Source organism: Podarcis liolepis (assembly GCF_965112155.1).
Source record: "Podarcis liolepis genome assembly, chromosome: 6".
NCBI classification, from domain to species: Eukaryota; Metazoa; Chordata; class Lepidosauria; order Squamata; family Lacertidae; genus Podarcis; species Podarcis liolepis.
The window spans coordinates 70,039,595-70,056,285 of record NC_139559.1 but is presented as its reverse complement, the minus strand read 5'-3'; the positions used below and the strand labels follow the sequence as shown (position 1 = coordinate 70,056,285).

The window sequence follows — 16,691 nt, the reverse complement described above, 5'->3', positions numbered from 1 at the left end:
ATCTAACTCCCTTTTTCTGCTGCAAGTGAGATTTCAGGCAGAGATCAGAGGAAAGGAGGATTCCAGTAGAGCTTCTTGCACAGTAAAGTTTCCTGCAGGTCTCCCCCAATGCAAATTCTTCCCGCATTGCTATCCACTTGCCTCTTCTCATCTCACCTTTTGGTTTGAAACTGGCTCAAAAACACACAACGTCCTACCTTCATTATTTGATTTGTTTGTGTGAAGAGATCCAGTGTAAGGATTTATCAGGGCAGGTACTGAAATATAGTACAGGTCTTGAGTAAAGCAGCCTAGTAGGAAAATCTTGTAGGAAGTAACTAACTGGGGTGGGGTGGGGACTTTATCCTGGGAAAATAATTGCATTACTCATAAAAATGTTTAGAATTGACTTTCATTTAACTTAACCAACAGCCACCGTCCAAAACATATTAACAGTGAAATAAGTACTATTAATTTCACTGAAATAGCGATGCAATCTTTAGCAGCTTAATAAGTCCAATTATTAGAAAATAAGCTTAATTCTAGTTAATCAGGAAAAGAATAATTACCCTTTTGTGCTTTAGAAGTTTGCCGCAAATTGAGCAAAGGAATATGGAGCCAAAACAGAAAATAACCACTGTGTTTCCTAATTATACAGTGGTACCTCGGGTTACATACACTTCAGGTTACAGACTCTTCAGGTTACAGACTCCGCTAATCCAGAAATAATACCTTGGGTTAAGAACTTTGCTTCAGGATGAGAACAGAAATTGTGCTCCGGCGGTGCGTTGGCAGCGGGAGGCCCCATTAGCTAAAGTGGTGCTTTAGGTTAAGAACAGTTTCAAGTTAAGAACAGACCTTCGGAACGAATTAAGTTCTTAACCAGAGGTACCACGGTACTGTAACAGTGATCTGGAAAAAGGTTTCAGCAGCAGCATTAACATATTAATATGTGATATATTTCATATCACAGCTGAAGTGTATAGGGCTTTTGCTGCTTGAGGTGAAAGACAAAATGGTGCTCCCTCCCCATGCTATATACAGAAGCTGACTGGACTGGCAGCTGAATCTTACTGTAATACTTGTGATGGGATATTTATTCTTTATTAAATTTGTATACCACCCTATACGCATAGATCTCAAGGGGTTCACAACATAAAATCACAATATGAAAAACACTAAATACATAATAAAAAAATTAAAAGGGCAACCCAGTAATCCCCACACCACTGTACCTGAGGTAGAGGGCCAGATTAGGGGAGAAACCATGTGGCCCAAGGGGAATGGCTGAGAGTTCAGGAGGAAGAGCCACCTGAGGCAGTTATCTCACTCTGCTGAATGGTATTGCCGGCCCTGCTGAAGAACACCAAATATTTGGGAGAATAAAAACCATACTGTTATTCATTCTAGTTATCTGAGAAATCATCAGTTAAACAAACTATTTTCACTCAAAATTCTCCCAAATTGGCCCACTGAAACGAAATGTAATCAAAAAGTTGTGTATTACTGAAGAGAGGTAGTTTGGGTTTTTTTATCAGCTTAGTTATGAATTGACTGATTTGTCCAATGATCCTTTCCCTTGCTCACCCACACACTTGCCTGTGAAAACAGCAAGCATAAGTTGAGGATATACTGGGATGGTTTACATTTTTCAAGTAACATTTTATTTATTTCAAATTTGTTTCAAAATGTAATGGCTTCTTAAGAACTCATAACTCTCTCGCAGAAAACACATCTGCTAAGGGCTCAGTCTAGGTTTAGTACAGTCATACCTCTTGTTACGTTTGCTTCATGATACAGTGGTACCTCGGGTTAAGTACTTAATTTGTTCCGGAGGTCCGTTCTTAACCTGAAAATGTTCTTAACCTGAAGCACCACTTTAGCTAATGGGGCCTCCTGCTGCCGCCAGAGCACGATTTCTGTTCTCATCCTGAAGCAAAGTTCTTAACCTGAAGCACTATTTCTGGGTTAGCGGAGTCTGTAACCCGAAGCGTATGTAACCTGAAGCATATGTAACCTGAGGTACCACTGTACGTTTTTTCAGGTTGTGTCCTGCGGCGACCCAAAAATACTGGAAAGGGTTACTTCCAGGTTTCGCCACTCGCACATGCACAGATGCACAAAATGACGTCACACACATGTGCAGAAGCAGCGAATTGTGACCCGCGTGTGCGCAAACACGAGTTGCGTTCCTTTCAGGTTGCGAAGGGGGCTCTGGAACGGATCCCGTTAGCAACCAGAGGTACTATTGTATTCATTGTCACAGCCCAATAGTAAGGCCAAGCCCATTTCTCACTCCAGGTCTGGTGTCTGCTTCCACTGAGGTGTAGTGGTTAAGAGCGGTAGACTCGTAATCTGGTGAACCGGGTTCGCGTCTCCGCTCCTCCACATGCAGCTGCTGGGTGACCTTGGGCTAGTCACACTTCTCTGAAGTCTCAGCCCCACTCACCTCACAGAGTGTTTGTTGTGGGGGAGGAAGGGAAAGGAGAATGTTAGCCGCTTTGAGACTCCTTCGGGTAGTGATAAAGCAGGATATCAAATCCAAACTCCTCTTCATTTTCTTCCACCAAAATCTGGTGGCACAGGTGTTCATTCCTTATCAGTCCCATTTTAAAAGCTTACGAAGGCTGGGGATGAATCAAGGGTAAAGGGTGGTTACAAATTTGGGGGGAAATTATTTACACCCTTGTTTAAGGTAAGCTGACCTTGACAAGGAGCAAGGGTTTTTGGTGATGGCAATGGGGCTATGGAATGACTTCTTGGATGCTTATTAAAGTGTATCCCTGATAAATGAATTTGTGAGCTGAATTTGTCAGCCGTTTGGACTTTTTTCTTGTTTGAAAATTTGTTTTTATTACTGATGGTTGCTATGATTTTAACTGTGGTTGTAAGCCACCTTGTGCTGCTATAGGATATACATATTTTTAAGTAAATAAAGAGTAACTTGGTTCTGACTCCATGTCTTACCTAGTGACCAGAACAGGCTCATACTAACCATTAGAAATCCATATTTGCCATGGCAAGCAAGCACAAACAAAGCAGTGTTTCAGAGTTGGCTGACATCTTGCCGTCCACTAGATTTTTCCTTTCTACTTCGCCTGCAGAAAAGGTTGACTCTTCGCTGTGCAACACGTTTTGCTGGGATTCGCTGTGCAACACGTTTAGTTGGGATTTAGTCATTAGCAATTTTTAGGAAATAAATCAACATTTTCCAAGGTGGACCGTTCAAGAGGAATAAATATTACTTTCCCCTCATGTGTCAGGTGAGGTCTGTTTAAAAAGAGTCAGTCATAGCAGAAAGCTTATTGACAGTGTCAAGTCAGTTTCCTGTTGCGGTAAAAATGTCGAATTCAGCCTTGGGAATATTTAGAAAAGGGACTGAAAACAAAACTTCCAAGAGTTATTGCGCCTTTGAAGAGATTTGTGGAAATACCTACAAAGCCCTAGATGACAACACCATGCCAAGCCACATTTGGAATATAAGTATATCTTATCGTGCTAGACTCTGTGCATTCACAGTGCCTCTTAACATTGCCTGTTCTCTCTAGTTACATAGGATACACAGGATTTGCTGTCAAAACTGGTTTCTAAACAATCACCATTGGCAGCCGGTCCCCCCTCCCCTTCTTCTCTGCCTAGCTGTCAGTTTTGCTGACACTGCTATTCATCTGAATGTAGAAAACAGCGGCAGACAAAATGCCAGGTTAATTTAACCACATTGGGTGACACAGACATATCCCATGCATCTTCTAAGGATGTTTTCATGTGACAACTTTTTAATCACCTGAATTGTTAGAACAGGAAGGTGAACAGGGTTTGCCTCAGAGGAAGGCTGGTGCTAGGGTGGTAGCTTTGATCCTGCAAGTTCATTTGAACTGAAAACAATTGGAATGCACATCCACTATATCATTTGAAGGTGATAGTAAAGCTGATTCTGTAATGTGACACTTGCAAATTATCTCTGCCTGGAAGTGCGCCTAGAAATGGCTGTGGCACAGAATGACAGTTTCTAGTTGCGGTGGATAGTTTCAATTCTTCCTGAAGGATCTTCCAGCTTCAATCTGTACTATCTGTGAGCTGGTTCAGACAGCAATGTTAACTGTCCACATTTGTTTGTAGATAATGGCCATGCCCATGGTTGTGCTTGTGTTTCTTCCAGCTTCTGTTGTGATTGTCCAGGATTACTTGGTCCTCACATTCTGTCTGCCCTCATGAGCATAAATGTGGGGATATTTAAGACGGCTCACATAGGCAAATATTATTTCATCTATGCTGCCTATCAGTGATTAAATGGTGGTGGGAATATCTTGTACCACTAATTTTGGGAGAAATAAGTGAGTGATTGAGGTTGCACCATAATTCATGCAAAGTTCATGTAGGGCAAACAGCAGGTTACCAGTGCTGTGGGTGTGTGGTTTTCAAGCATGAAAATTATACAGTGGAAAGAGTTAAACTATCCCTCTACCTAGTTCTGATTTTAGTTTGGGGGGGTCTTCTTTCCTGATACCAATGTTTTGAAAGAAACTTGGGAAATCTTAGTCATGGATCTCACATATATTTAAACCATAACTGGGATTCTAAGTAACAAGGCTGCCTTTGCAGCCCAAAGGAAACTCTTCATTATCTTTGGGGTCACTTGGAATGGAAAACTCACCTGCCAAGTTACTCTTTCAAGCAATCCGCCCCCCACTTCCATTTCTGAAAAGCTCAGTTTGGGGAAAATAACTGAATACTGAAAGGGCATTTGAGAGAGTGGGGGAGGGTTGAGCACCTCCTCTCACCTACTGGTTCATCTCTGCAAGTGCCCCCCTCAGTCCCCACAATATGGTTATGAAGGAATCATAGGACTGGAAAATGCATGTTTCCATCATGTCTTGTTTGGCCTTTTGATATAAGAATTGGTGCTCCTCACCTTTGCTTTTAAGTCAGACTGTTCGTCTGCTACACAGATAGCATGGCTATCTCCTTAGATATCCAAAGTTAGAAAGTAGCCTGTAAAGTATAACTTGAAATCTCATATCCAAGCTTTAAACTCTTGTACCCAGGCAGCTCTTTGACAAAATTCTAAACATTTGTTTTCAAATTTAAATCTGCAGTGAGGGAGAGATTTCATAGATTGCTTAATGAATGAATGGTTGAATTAATGAATGAAATCTACTTGTTCACAGCCAATGGAAGTCACAATATGCACTTTGTTTTAACTTATTTGCTGTGCAGAGCGCTTGCAGTTCTTACTCTCACTAACTCTCTGAATTAGGTCACTCCTTATTACGGTGTCTAATTAATGCAGGCACTTTGGAACAAAATAATGATTATGTGTTTACACATGGGGACATGAAGTTCAGTGGGTGGGAAGCTGAGTCCAGAGTCCATGGCTTTAGGTAAATGGTCAATCCATGTCCCTACCCGTATTTAAGACTATGTGCACATTAGCAGCTTGAAATGAGATGAGCTCGTCCCACCCCTGACCCCCCGCTGTGTTTCAAGTTGCATTCTTACATTGCTGTACTCATGTCCCTTACCTGACTCTCCTGCACATGTGCAACGCCTGACTGAACTGTACACACCTCAGCTTAATTGAGGCTTCCATTTTCTAATTGGATGGAAACTGGTTTCAGGGAAAGCATATCAGACAGCTGCAGGATACATATGGATTGTGGCTAACATAACAAAGCCTAACACTTTATCCAGGAGGCGATACTGCAGATTGTTGAGGTCAATGTGCAAGGAAGTTGTGAGATCCAATTGTCCCCCACAACTGAAATCATTTTCTTCTAGTCACAGTGCAAAAGGTCTCTTCTTCTGCAATATTTTATATATTGAAACACACTTATCAGCTTTCTTCCTCCTCTTTTCTAGCTAGGCAATACCACCACCACCATCCCTTAAAAAGGCATACACTGAAACACCTTTATGAGCTAAGGGACTCATCAGTCACAAGTCCAGTTATGCATAACTTGTAGCCAACCATACTGTAGGACATATATTTTTCATCATCCCTCAGTTGAAAATAGGTGTATTTTGTTTTGCATTATGTGAAAGAAAAGTTCTCTTACACTGAGGGACTAGAGAGCCAGATGCTAGAATTATGGGGTATCTGTTAGCTGACATCCACTGCCATAGAATTTTATAAAGAGGAAAGATCACCTAGAAAATCTTGAAAGTTACTTCATCCCACTTTGCAGAGCAAATTTATTTTAGCTCAACCTAATCACCAGACTCTCCTTACTAGAGGGAAAGTGAGGTGTGTGCAGGCATCACAAGAAACTGCCTTCTTCTCAACTCACCTGCAGCCCTCCGAGAGAAGAAGCAGAACGCTACTAAGTCTGGTTCCAGCCTAAGCTGTCTTCTGCTGGAGAACCTATGTGAAAACTTGGTGGGGAAATCATACCTAACATTTTCTGCATTCTGTACCCGGTTATCAGGTAGAAGCTTATTCCGCGCTCACACTCTCTTATTGCTGTTGCTGGTGTTAAGAACGGGTCCCTTGGACAGAGGCGGTTGGCGGGTATGTCCAAGGCCAAGGTTTCCCCAAGGTTGTAAATCAGCGCACAGGTAATTTCTGCCGCCTCGAGCCAATCGGATGCCCCGACCAAAGCGCCCAGCCAATGGACGGTGCCCGGGATGCAGGACTGCGATGAGGCAAGCGTGGCCAATCCGAAGCGGTTTCGGCTCCTCGCGCTAGCCCACCTCCTCCTGTTCTGAGGCGGTGGGGAGGGCGCTTCAGCTGGTGGTGGGAGGGAAAGCGGAGGAGAGGTGGGGGAAGCTTGGCAGCGCCGGAGCCAGACGAGAAGGCGGGCTGTGGTGGTGCCTCCTGCTCTTGCCGCGGCTGCCCTCTTCTTCCTCCTCTTCCTCTCTCTCGCTCTCCCCAACATGGCAGGGCTGGGCAGCGGCGGCGGCGGCGCCTCCGCCTTCGGGCGCTGCACGCACGCCTTGGTGCGGGCTCTGCCCGAGTCCCTGTGCCAGCAGGCGCTGAGGCGCGAGAAGGGCAAGGAGGTGGACTTGGCGCGCGCCGAGCGCGAGCACCAGCTCTACGTCGGGGTGCTGAAGAGCAAGCTGGGGCTGCAGGTGCTCGAGCTGCCCGCCGACGAGAGCCTGCCCGACTGCGTCTTCGTCGAGGACGTGGCCGTCGTGTGCGAGGAGACGGCTCTCCTCACGCGCCCAGGCGCGCCCAGCAGGAGGAAAGAGGTACCGGGGCGGGGCGCGCTGTGAGGGGGCGACTGAGGAGGGAGGGGGCGCCTCTCTCTCTCTCTCCGTGTATGTGTGAGGGTGACTCCCCCGCACCGCCACCTCTAGGGCGGGGACCGCTGCAACTTCCCACCGTGGCCAAAGGAGTGTGGAGAGCGGGAAAGCGGGTTGGGTGGGAGAAGAAGCGCCTTGGTGGGGGCGGCAGCATCTTGGGATGGGCCGGCAGAGCTGCGCTTTCCTCTCAGCCGGACCTGAACGGGGTGGGAAGCGCGCCCTGCGAGGAGCGAGGGGCTCCCGGGCGCAGCAGGCTGCTGCTGCCGCCGCCGCCTCCGCGCGCTGGGTGTGGGGAGTGCGGTACTGTAAGGCGTGGCCGGCTGTGCTGGGAGGAGGGAGAGATGCTGGAGGAAGAAGATGCTCAGCACCAAGGCAGCCTCCTCTCTCGTCCCTCGTGAACTCTGAAGCCTTCCCATCCTCGCCCGTCTTTCACCAAGCCAGCGCAATATTGCAGATTGGGAGAAAAAGTAGATCTGAATGAGCTTTTGGGGTTGGGGCATGAATCAGTTTTCAGTCGCGGGGCACACAGATGCGTTCTGGCAGGGTGCTTGCTTTAGAAATAATTGGCTGGACTGAAAAGATAATCTGGTTCCTTTCTTTGCGTCTTCTACCCTGCCCGCAATTTTAGAAGGGACAGCTTTTTATTTATTATAAATGGGCAGGTTCTTTTCGGAAGTAGTAATGGCTCCAAATGAAACCACAGCAGGTTTCTTTTTAATGAAGCCAGATCAAGAGTGATGCTCATCACGTTTGCCAGGAATAATTAGAAACAACAACCACAGGAAACTTCACAGGTGCAAGGAATAAAAGGTACACTTCCATGCACTGGGGAAAAGTTGGCCATGAATATTGCTTGGAAGAGATATCTTTGTATTCCGAGTAGGTTATTTAAAGCACAGGTGCATGTGCCTTTGGAAGAACAGCAGAACGTAGACAACATCTTTCACATTGATGTATAGGTATCTTTGTGGGGAGGGAAGTATCTCCATTCACTTTATTAGGTGAACAGTTACCGTACTTAGCCTTCCACACCAGTATATATTTCCTTTTGGTGTTTCTTCCTAAAAATCTGTAGCTTGGTGCAGTTTTCCCAACTGGTTTCATGCCACTGGTAATTTAAATGGCATCTTACAGCACAAGTCAGCGCATGATTACTTTGGAGAGAGTCCCATTGTGTTCAGTGGGTCTTCCTCTCAGGTGAGTGCAGGGCTGTCATGCTCTGTTCTCTTTCAGGTGAGAGACCACAAGCTCTCGGACATTTCTTTCTGTTGCAAAAAGACTCTGATAGAAATTGAATTTATCCTGGACAAAGTGGTGAATTCCACATGTAAACATTCAACATTCCATGCATAAGTTCCATCCGGTTTTATTTAGGGCACAATCCAAACTCGCACATGCACATAATTCTGCCAGGGCTTTGCAAAGCGGCAGACCTGTTGCTGCATCTGCAGCTCTACAGCTCACACAACCAGCAGTGGAAGGTCAGGGGCAAGATGACCAAGCCTGATGTGGACCTGATGGCATCGCCCAATGGTGGTGAGACTGGCTTGGGAATCCAGTGGATCCTGGGCCAGCTCAGTCCCATCTCTCCCCACCTTTGAAATGTCCCATTTTGGGGTCTTTTGCCCACTGACAACTCTTCCACTCACCTGCACAGTCAGTTACCTGGCAGAAGGCCAGTTCATTAAGGAAAGCTGAGCAAGGGCATATCTCCATCTAATCCAACCTTCTCTCTACCGGCTCAGCAATAGTTTCAGTAGCTCTCTACTTTACATACAGTTTGCTATTTCAACATATCCCAACAAAAAAGTATGGTGTAAAATGCCCCGGTATATAGTCCACATTCAAATCTAAAGCATCCTGCAGCTACCACTAATAATAATAATTAATCCCACATTTTAAATAACATAATTAAGCAACAACAAATAAAACTATATGCATGAATAAATAATCACAAAAGTAAATTATTTATGAAACTTAATTGCAGTATATATTGTCTAGAAAATTTGAATGGTAATACAAAATAATACAGTGGTACCTCTGGTTAAGAACTTAATTCGTTCTGGAGGTCCGTTCTTAACCTGAAACTGTTCTTAACCTGAGGTACCGCTTTAGCTAATGGGGCCTCCCACTGCTGCCGCGCCACCGGCATGCGATTTCTGTTCTCATCCTGAAGCAAAGTTCTTAACCCGAGGTACTACTTCCGGGTTAGCAGAGTCTGTAACCTGAAGCGTTTGTAACCTGAGGTACCACTGTACTGGAAGAATTTCAGCAGCACACACTTCTCGTTGTTTTGGCATTTCTGCTGCTGTTAGAATGATCCTTCCTCTCCTTCCTGCATACTCTTCTGGGGACCCTCCAGAGTGGGAGTGGGGAGGAAAGCCCCATTGCCATCGAAGAAGACCTTGCAACTGACATCCACTAGTGTACCGGGTTAGTTGAATCCATCCCACAGTCTCCAAAATTATTCACCTGCACAGTAATTACACAACGCTAATCTAACCATACAACCTCCACATGTCCAATCACTCATCAACCATGTAACAACCCCAGCATCATTCTATCCATTCAATTCACACTTCAATAAATTAAAAAAACCCTCCCAACCTTCAACTCACCAAGAGTCCTGTGCAAAGAATTAGGTCCACTCAAGAACAGCTCAATAACAGCAGAAAAAAGCAAACTAATAACTTATGCATTTCAACCCTATCTCTCACCTGGAGCAATACAAACACTCTTTGCCACCTTCTTAACCTAGAGAGCCCAGTCCCTTCCCCACAGGCAGATTGCTCACCCAGATGCAGCCAACAACACTCTTGATGCTCACCACTTCGCAGGGATCATCCCTATCAGCCAGACAAAAACAAAGACAAATCTCTTTTAACAATGCCTCAGGAACACTGAATCAATAAGCAGGTGTGAGGACTCTGAAGTGGAAACCCAAAAGGGACTGACCACTTTGGTGTCTTCCTGTGGTGTCGTTCACTGCACTGCAGCAATCTTGCTTTTTTAGATCTATGGGCAGATGGTGCTTGGCTGCCCAGAGCCCTCTCAGCCACCACCACGCTTCCAGCTGGTTCTGCTGCAGCTGTAGAACTTTGCAGACAGATGAGAGACTATTGGGAGCCCAAGTGTGGGGGCTGGCAATATTTTTTCTCTCCCAGTCTCTTTCCTCCACCTTAGCACAAACAAATAAAAAGTCAGTGTTCTTCCAATGTGTAATTTTCAAATGTATATTTGCACTTTATATAGAAAGAATGCTCAAACTATTGAGATATATATATTCACAAACTGCGCCCCCCTATATAAGCTTTGTTAATTTGTTTGTATATACAAATACATCTTTCCATTTCTTCCTCCATAATCTTATGGAGATGTGTGATTTTTAGACCCAGTGGAGTAGACAGTTTGGGCAGAACCTGAGTTCTGAGTTTTAAATGATTATGATAATACGCGACCTAAGGTTTGCTTTTGTTTTCAGCAATGAAACATGAAGTCCAAGTACATTATATTCTGCCCTGTTAAATTTTCTCATATAGCCCATGAGTTATAATTGGTTTCCAGAACGGAAGACAGTCATGTCAAGAACCACCTCTGCAATCCATTCAGACAGGCAGGGATAAGATCAGTGAGCCAGAAAATGAAATAAAAGCAGTCAGCAGAGTCTGATTTGGGAAATGGCTGAAATGGATTAGCCGCTAAGGGGGGGGGGGGGGAAACCAAGCTGCTAAATACAACAAAAATCTACCACGGAGTACTGATTACTGTATATTGGGAAATAAATGTATTGCATGTATGAAGTTAAATGCGCTTAGGTACTATGGAAGTCTTCAGCAAATATTTGCAGGAATGTATCTGTGATTTTAGTAGGATGTGGTTATATCAGTAATTTCCAAATTGTGTCCTGGTGCATAGCAATATGTTTCAGGAGACTCCTTGGAATAAATAAATAAAATGAAGTAGTTGCAGTGAGAAATACATTAATTATATAATTAAATGCTCCTCTGAACCCAAAATACACCACCACCACAACAACAGCCCCCAACACATACAATGCTGTCCGCTGCATTTCTGTTCTGTGCTTGCCTATATTCCACTAGGAGTAGGTAATCTTGCCATATCATATTGGGTCATTCATTCACTACTAAACCACAAAGTGGTAGAATTCTCATTGCCATGAGGGGCTGCCTGCTACATCTCTGCATGAGTCACTGATCTTGGGTTTTCCTTCTTCTGATCAGCAGATACCCCTAAAAATGTGATTCATGCAGAAACACGAGGGTTAGATTAACTCCATTTAAGGTGGGATATGTTCACTCATCAGACGTGGGTGGTGCTGTGGGTTAAACTACAGAGCCTAGGACTTGCCGATCAGAAGGTCAGCAGTTCGAATCCCTGTGATGGGGTGAGCTCCCGATGCTCAGTCCCTGTTCCTGCCAACCTAGCAGTTCGAAAGCACGTCAAAGTGCAAGTAAATAAATAGGTACCACTCCAGCGGGAAGGTAAACGGTGTTTCCGTGCGCTGCTCTGGTTCGCCAGAAGCGGCTTAGTCATGCTAGCCACATGACCCAGAAGCTGTACGCCGGCTCCCTTGGCCAATAAAGCGAGATGAGCACCGCAACCCCAGAGTCGGTCACGACTGGACCTAATGGTCAGGGGTCCCTTTACCTTTACTATGTTCACTCATAAAAATACTAAATGTAAACATTTTTAGGTGTAAGGGTAAAGAATCTGCATCCAATAACAGGTCAGAAAGTTTTCCTCAGATCTGAGAATTTTCAGGAAGCACTGGATTCCACCATAGGTTTGGATATAGTTCTCTGGAGCATGTAAGGTCTGTTAAAGGGTGCAGATTTCCTGTATCTGTTACTGACCTCCCTCTACTCACCAGTGTGGTGTAGTGGTTAGAGTGCTGGACTTGGACCTGGGAGACCAGGGTTCAAATCCCCACTCAGCCATTAAGCTCAGTCACTCTCTCTCTCTCTCGGCCTAACCTACCTCAGAGTTGTTGTGAGGCGAAAAATGGAAGCGGGGAGAATTGTGTATTTGCCACCTTGAGCTCTTTGGAGAAAAGCTAGGATATAAATGTAACAACAACAACAACTCAAACAACACTAGGGAATACATTGGACAATGGTGCTTATAACTGAGCAGTAAAGAGAAGCAACAAAAATAAAATTATGGCTCCCTCTTCTCGCCTATTGTTGCCACAAACTAGAGGGAAGCGAGTGAAAAGGAGGGAGGAGCAATGAGTTTTCCAGAGCATTAAGAATAACCTTCCTGTAATTAAATTGCCGTGATGTATTAACCTAGTTTCTTTGTAAGATAGCAGAACATGCATATATTGTAGTAAGAGATTCATTATTTTTCATGTTTAAAATGTAAATTAAGAGTATTAGATTTATGTTTGATTAGATTAGCGCAACTAGGATATTCAAGGGTATTTCAATCTGTTCTGAATCCCACCAAGTCCCTGCACAATGGGAAAATGAGACTTTATTAAATACCAGTCTGATAATAATAAACAGTTGCAAGTGATTTATTGTTGCAGTGGGAGCCTTATGTTCGGAAACGACTGATTTAAAACTTTAAATCTTATCTGGCATTTGGCTTTTGCCAAACCTGCTTGGCGATAGATCTCTCTCAGTTCCCTCATATATCTTCTGAAACTTCCCACTGCTTATGGGTGTCCAGTGGAGAAGGGAGATGTTGGTAACAAATTGATAAGAACCACGCAAATAGTAACATGCATAAAGTTCAGTGAGTAACAAGTTCAGTTAGTGAAGTTGCTGCTTTCTTTTAAAGGCTAACTTTTAGGTAATAAATTAATGGAAAGTAAACTGCTGGCTAAGTGCTAAAGTGTATTCATCGGACCAAGTGATGGACTTGGACCTAGAAATCAAAGGCTTCAAATTCCCTTTTAAGCATTTTCTTGGGTCAGAGTTATTTGGGAATGTTGCTGTCTCCATTCTACTTACTTTCTCATCTGTGAAACAGTTGACAATATAAACTTGCTCTGCAAAGAAGCTTGAATGGACGGTGTGCTGAATTTCAGTTTGTGCTTGAGACAGAAGCACCCACCTGCTTTTCTTAGGGCATTCTCAAACAAACATTTTGCCCACAGTGGAGCACAGGTTGCAATCACCAAGCTGAATGATTCTAGTGGAACACAGGTTGTCTGGGCAATATAAATAGTCTGTGTCCATTGGAGAAAGGGAAATTTGTCTGAATTTACACCAAGGGTTCTTTTACCCACAATTCATGACAATTCTGCTATAGTACTGAGACTGAAGGTCTTGTTTCCAACCGTTGTGACTGGAGAGAGCAACAGCTATAGTGATGATATAGGGGTGATATAAAAGAAAAAGAGTCCATTCCACAGAGGAGTTTTGGCATTGTTTAAGCCGCTTGGAGATTATTTGGTCGAAAGGCAGGTATAAATATTTAAAGTAAATGAATTAATTGATGGTTCTTGGGTTAGACAACAGATAGTCCCGCTTTGACTGGAGCCAAGCCCTGATGAGTCCTGTGGTTTAGGTTGTCATGTTGATCAAAGGCAGCAATTTTACAGCAATTCCTGTAAAAAATTGTCTATGTTTTTGAGTTCTGAAATCTGCAAAAAAAAATTTAAATGACATCGGTTGATTTAATCTGTTTCAAGGAAGATGATTTATCAGCTTAAAATTCTGTGATTGGTTGGCAGCTCTATTGTGTATATACAGATGCAATATCAGTTCAATATCAAGGAATGCCACTAAAAAAGGAAACAGGATGTTCTGTTATTATATATGCGCCGTTACACCTTTGGTTCTCTGTTAATTTGAACAGCAGCCCAATTCCAAAATGTCCAATAACCTATGGAAAAGCTAAGCACTCCATAGGGTTGAAGCCCACCCCCCCCATGTAATTTGAAAAGGCAGATCTCGTCAGGTCCTATCTAACTTCAATCCTTTTGAGGCTGCAGGTCCAGATACACTGGTTCCAGGTTTGAACTCACCTGGTGGGACCAGGGTGCTCTGTTTCTGTTCTTTTAGCCTTTACTGAAGATGGAGATTCTTAGGTGAACTGCAAGCTTAAATTGTGTGTGCCAAACCTTCAACATTTAGGGGTTTTTTGAGTGCTGGTAGGGTCCCATGAGGGAAAAGAGAAGAAGTGGACCCAAGCACCTCAACTCAGGCTCTGCAGCCTTTCCTTTGGTGTACTAGGAAGCATCCATTCTGAGGACAGCTTTAAATGGATTAAGTAGTACTACTCAGAACTGTGATATGTGTGATGCAGTTTGTGAAGTTTATCATATGTCCTGAAAGCTCTGTGCCAAGAGATGATTAAGAATAAGATTGTTAATAAGAAAAAAAAACTAATGAAAGTGTTGGCCATATGCTAACTTCCCTATCATTAATTAGAATAATTAACTTCTTTACATTGCACATTAGTAGCAGCAGTAGCTCCAGTCACTGGCAGATCATTTAAAATAGACTTTCTGCTGCACAATTGGCTGTGGTCCATCAGTAGTTCCATGGGGAATTAGCACTTTACAGTAGATCAAACCCAAGAGATGCAAACTCAGGCTGAAATTTACTATTATCACTTTGCAGTATTTATGTCCAAGCTTAAGTATACCAGTATGTACACTTGGTGGAATGTGTGTGTCTCCATTTCCCCCTCTGTTGCATTTGCTCTTGCTCTTTTCCCTGTCTCAGCTAGGAGGCAGGATTCTGAAACCATTTAAAAAGCTGTAATGGAACATACCAGCCTAGAAAAACCTGCAGGGCAGGGGGAACCTTGGAAAATGGCTCAGTTCATTCCAAATCCAATTCAGACCCCGTCACACTCCCTGTGATATAATCAGGAGTGTAACAGAGTCTCACTCTCCCCACAACCTACAAGATGCAGAAGTCCTCTGCATGGAGAAAAGGATACCTGTACGTAAGCTAACCCTGACAAATAGACCAATTCCTGAGGTAACATTGATGGCCTTACAGCTATGTTCTGTGTGGGGCTGGAGAGGCTCAGGCTCATTGGCGGAGGAAGAGGAGTGTGGGGGGAGCCCCCAGGACGCACACCAGCCCTGCCCCTGCCTGCTTTCCGCCCCCCGGTGCCAGAGCATGAAGTTCCGCCACTGCTTAGGCTTAAAAGCCTTCTGCTCTAGCAACTGAATGCTAGAACAATGTCTTTGTGCTATGTGGCTGTTGGCCTCTGGCTAACTAGTTGTTAACATCAGGGGTCAGCAAACTTTTTCAGCAGGGGGGCTAGTCCACTGTCCCTCAGATTTTGGGGTGGGCCAGACTATATTTTGGAAAAAAATGAACCAATTCCTATGCCCCGCAAATAACCCAGAGATGCATTTTAAATAAAAGGACACATTCTACTCATTTAAAAACAGCAGGCAGGCCCCTCAAATAACCCAGAGATATATTTTAAATAAAAGGACACATACTACTCATGCAAAAGCACACTGATTCCTGGACCGTCTGCGGGCCAGATATAGAAGGTGACTGGGCCGGCTTCGGCCCCCGGGCCTTAGTTTGCCTACCCATGTGTTATCTGAACACTGTCTCCCTTATTGGTTTTTGGACTTCCTTCACACTTCCTTCAGGCTTTGTATCTCTTATTTGTCCTTATGGGAGTTATTGATCCTGTGTGTGTTTTGCGCAGGTGTGTGTTCAGGTGTTGTTCATTCATAGCAAGGGAGGACTGAGTGTCTAATTTACTTGTTTGCCTTTACATAGCATCATCTATATTCTCTCTTTAGAAAGAACAAGTATCATAGGTCCCCACTACCAGGGGCGTACGGCTTATGGTGAACAGATCCTCTATAATTTCCATGAGGGCAGTTTTTTGTAGGGTGCAGGGGTAAAAAGCTGGTTTGAAGGGTTGTGTGTCAAAGGACAGCTGCAGGAAAGAGAGTTTGGGCAGGGGGTGTTAAGTAGCACATGCCAGGAGCTTGGAGATAAAGTGTAGAAGGGAAAGTGCTCAATAGCTGGAGTGGTATGATGAGTTTTTGGTTTTTTGGTTTAGAACAGGGGAAACAGTGATGTGTCTTCCATCTAATATTTACTTGGTTGGTTCCCTTTATTTTTGTACTTGAATATTTATACCTATGGTGCATCCTTTTGGATGCAGTGTGTGTGTGTGTGTGTGTGTGTGTGTGTGTGTGTGTGTAGAATTAGGTACCTGTCTCCACAAAGCCCACCTGATCTTTTTCTGCACACCTAATTCTACATACACACACTCATCACATTTGACAAGGTACGTGTTTGTTTTTTTATCACGTGCTGTGAATGCCTGAATACAAAAAGGGAAAATGAAGAACAGCTCATTGATATACAACCTGATTCTGAAGCAATGTTTCTTCTGCTCTTCTCTCAGATAAGGCCAACGTAATTATAATTACTTTAATGAACTGTGAGCATTCTCAGGCCATCATACATGGTGAAAGTGAGATTTTCTACATAAAGTTTTTTTGTTCG

The 16,691-nt window shown here is 43.9% G+C and overlaps 1 protein-coding gene across 5 annotated transcripts in view; it reads left to right on the top strand.

The window, feature by feature from the left end:
* The window catches only part of DDAH1 (dimethylarginine dimethylaminohydrolase 1), a 131,772-nt gene that overhangs the window by 57,338 nt on the left and 57,743 nt on the right, over positions 1 to 16,691 (top strand). The window contains exon 1 of one of the 5 annotated variants that reach the window (XM_083511238.1): positions 6,644 to 7,167. The exons of the other annotated variants lie outside the window; for them this stretch is intronic. Coding sequence (XP_083367364.1) covers positions 6,853 to 7,167 — 315 coding nt within the window. The 5' untranslated portion in view covers positions 6,644 to 6,852. Of the gene's footprint in view, positions 1 to 6,643; positions 7,168 to 16,691 lie in introns of those variants that run through there. 5 annotated transcript variants of the gene reach the window in all.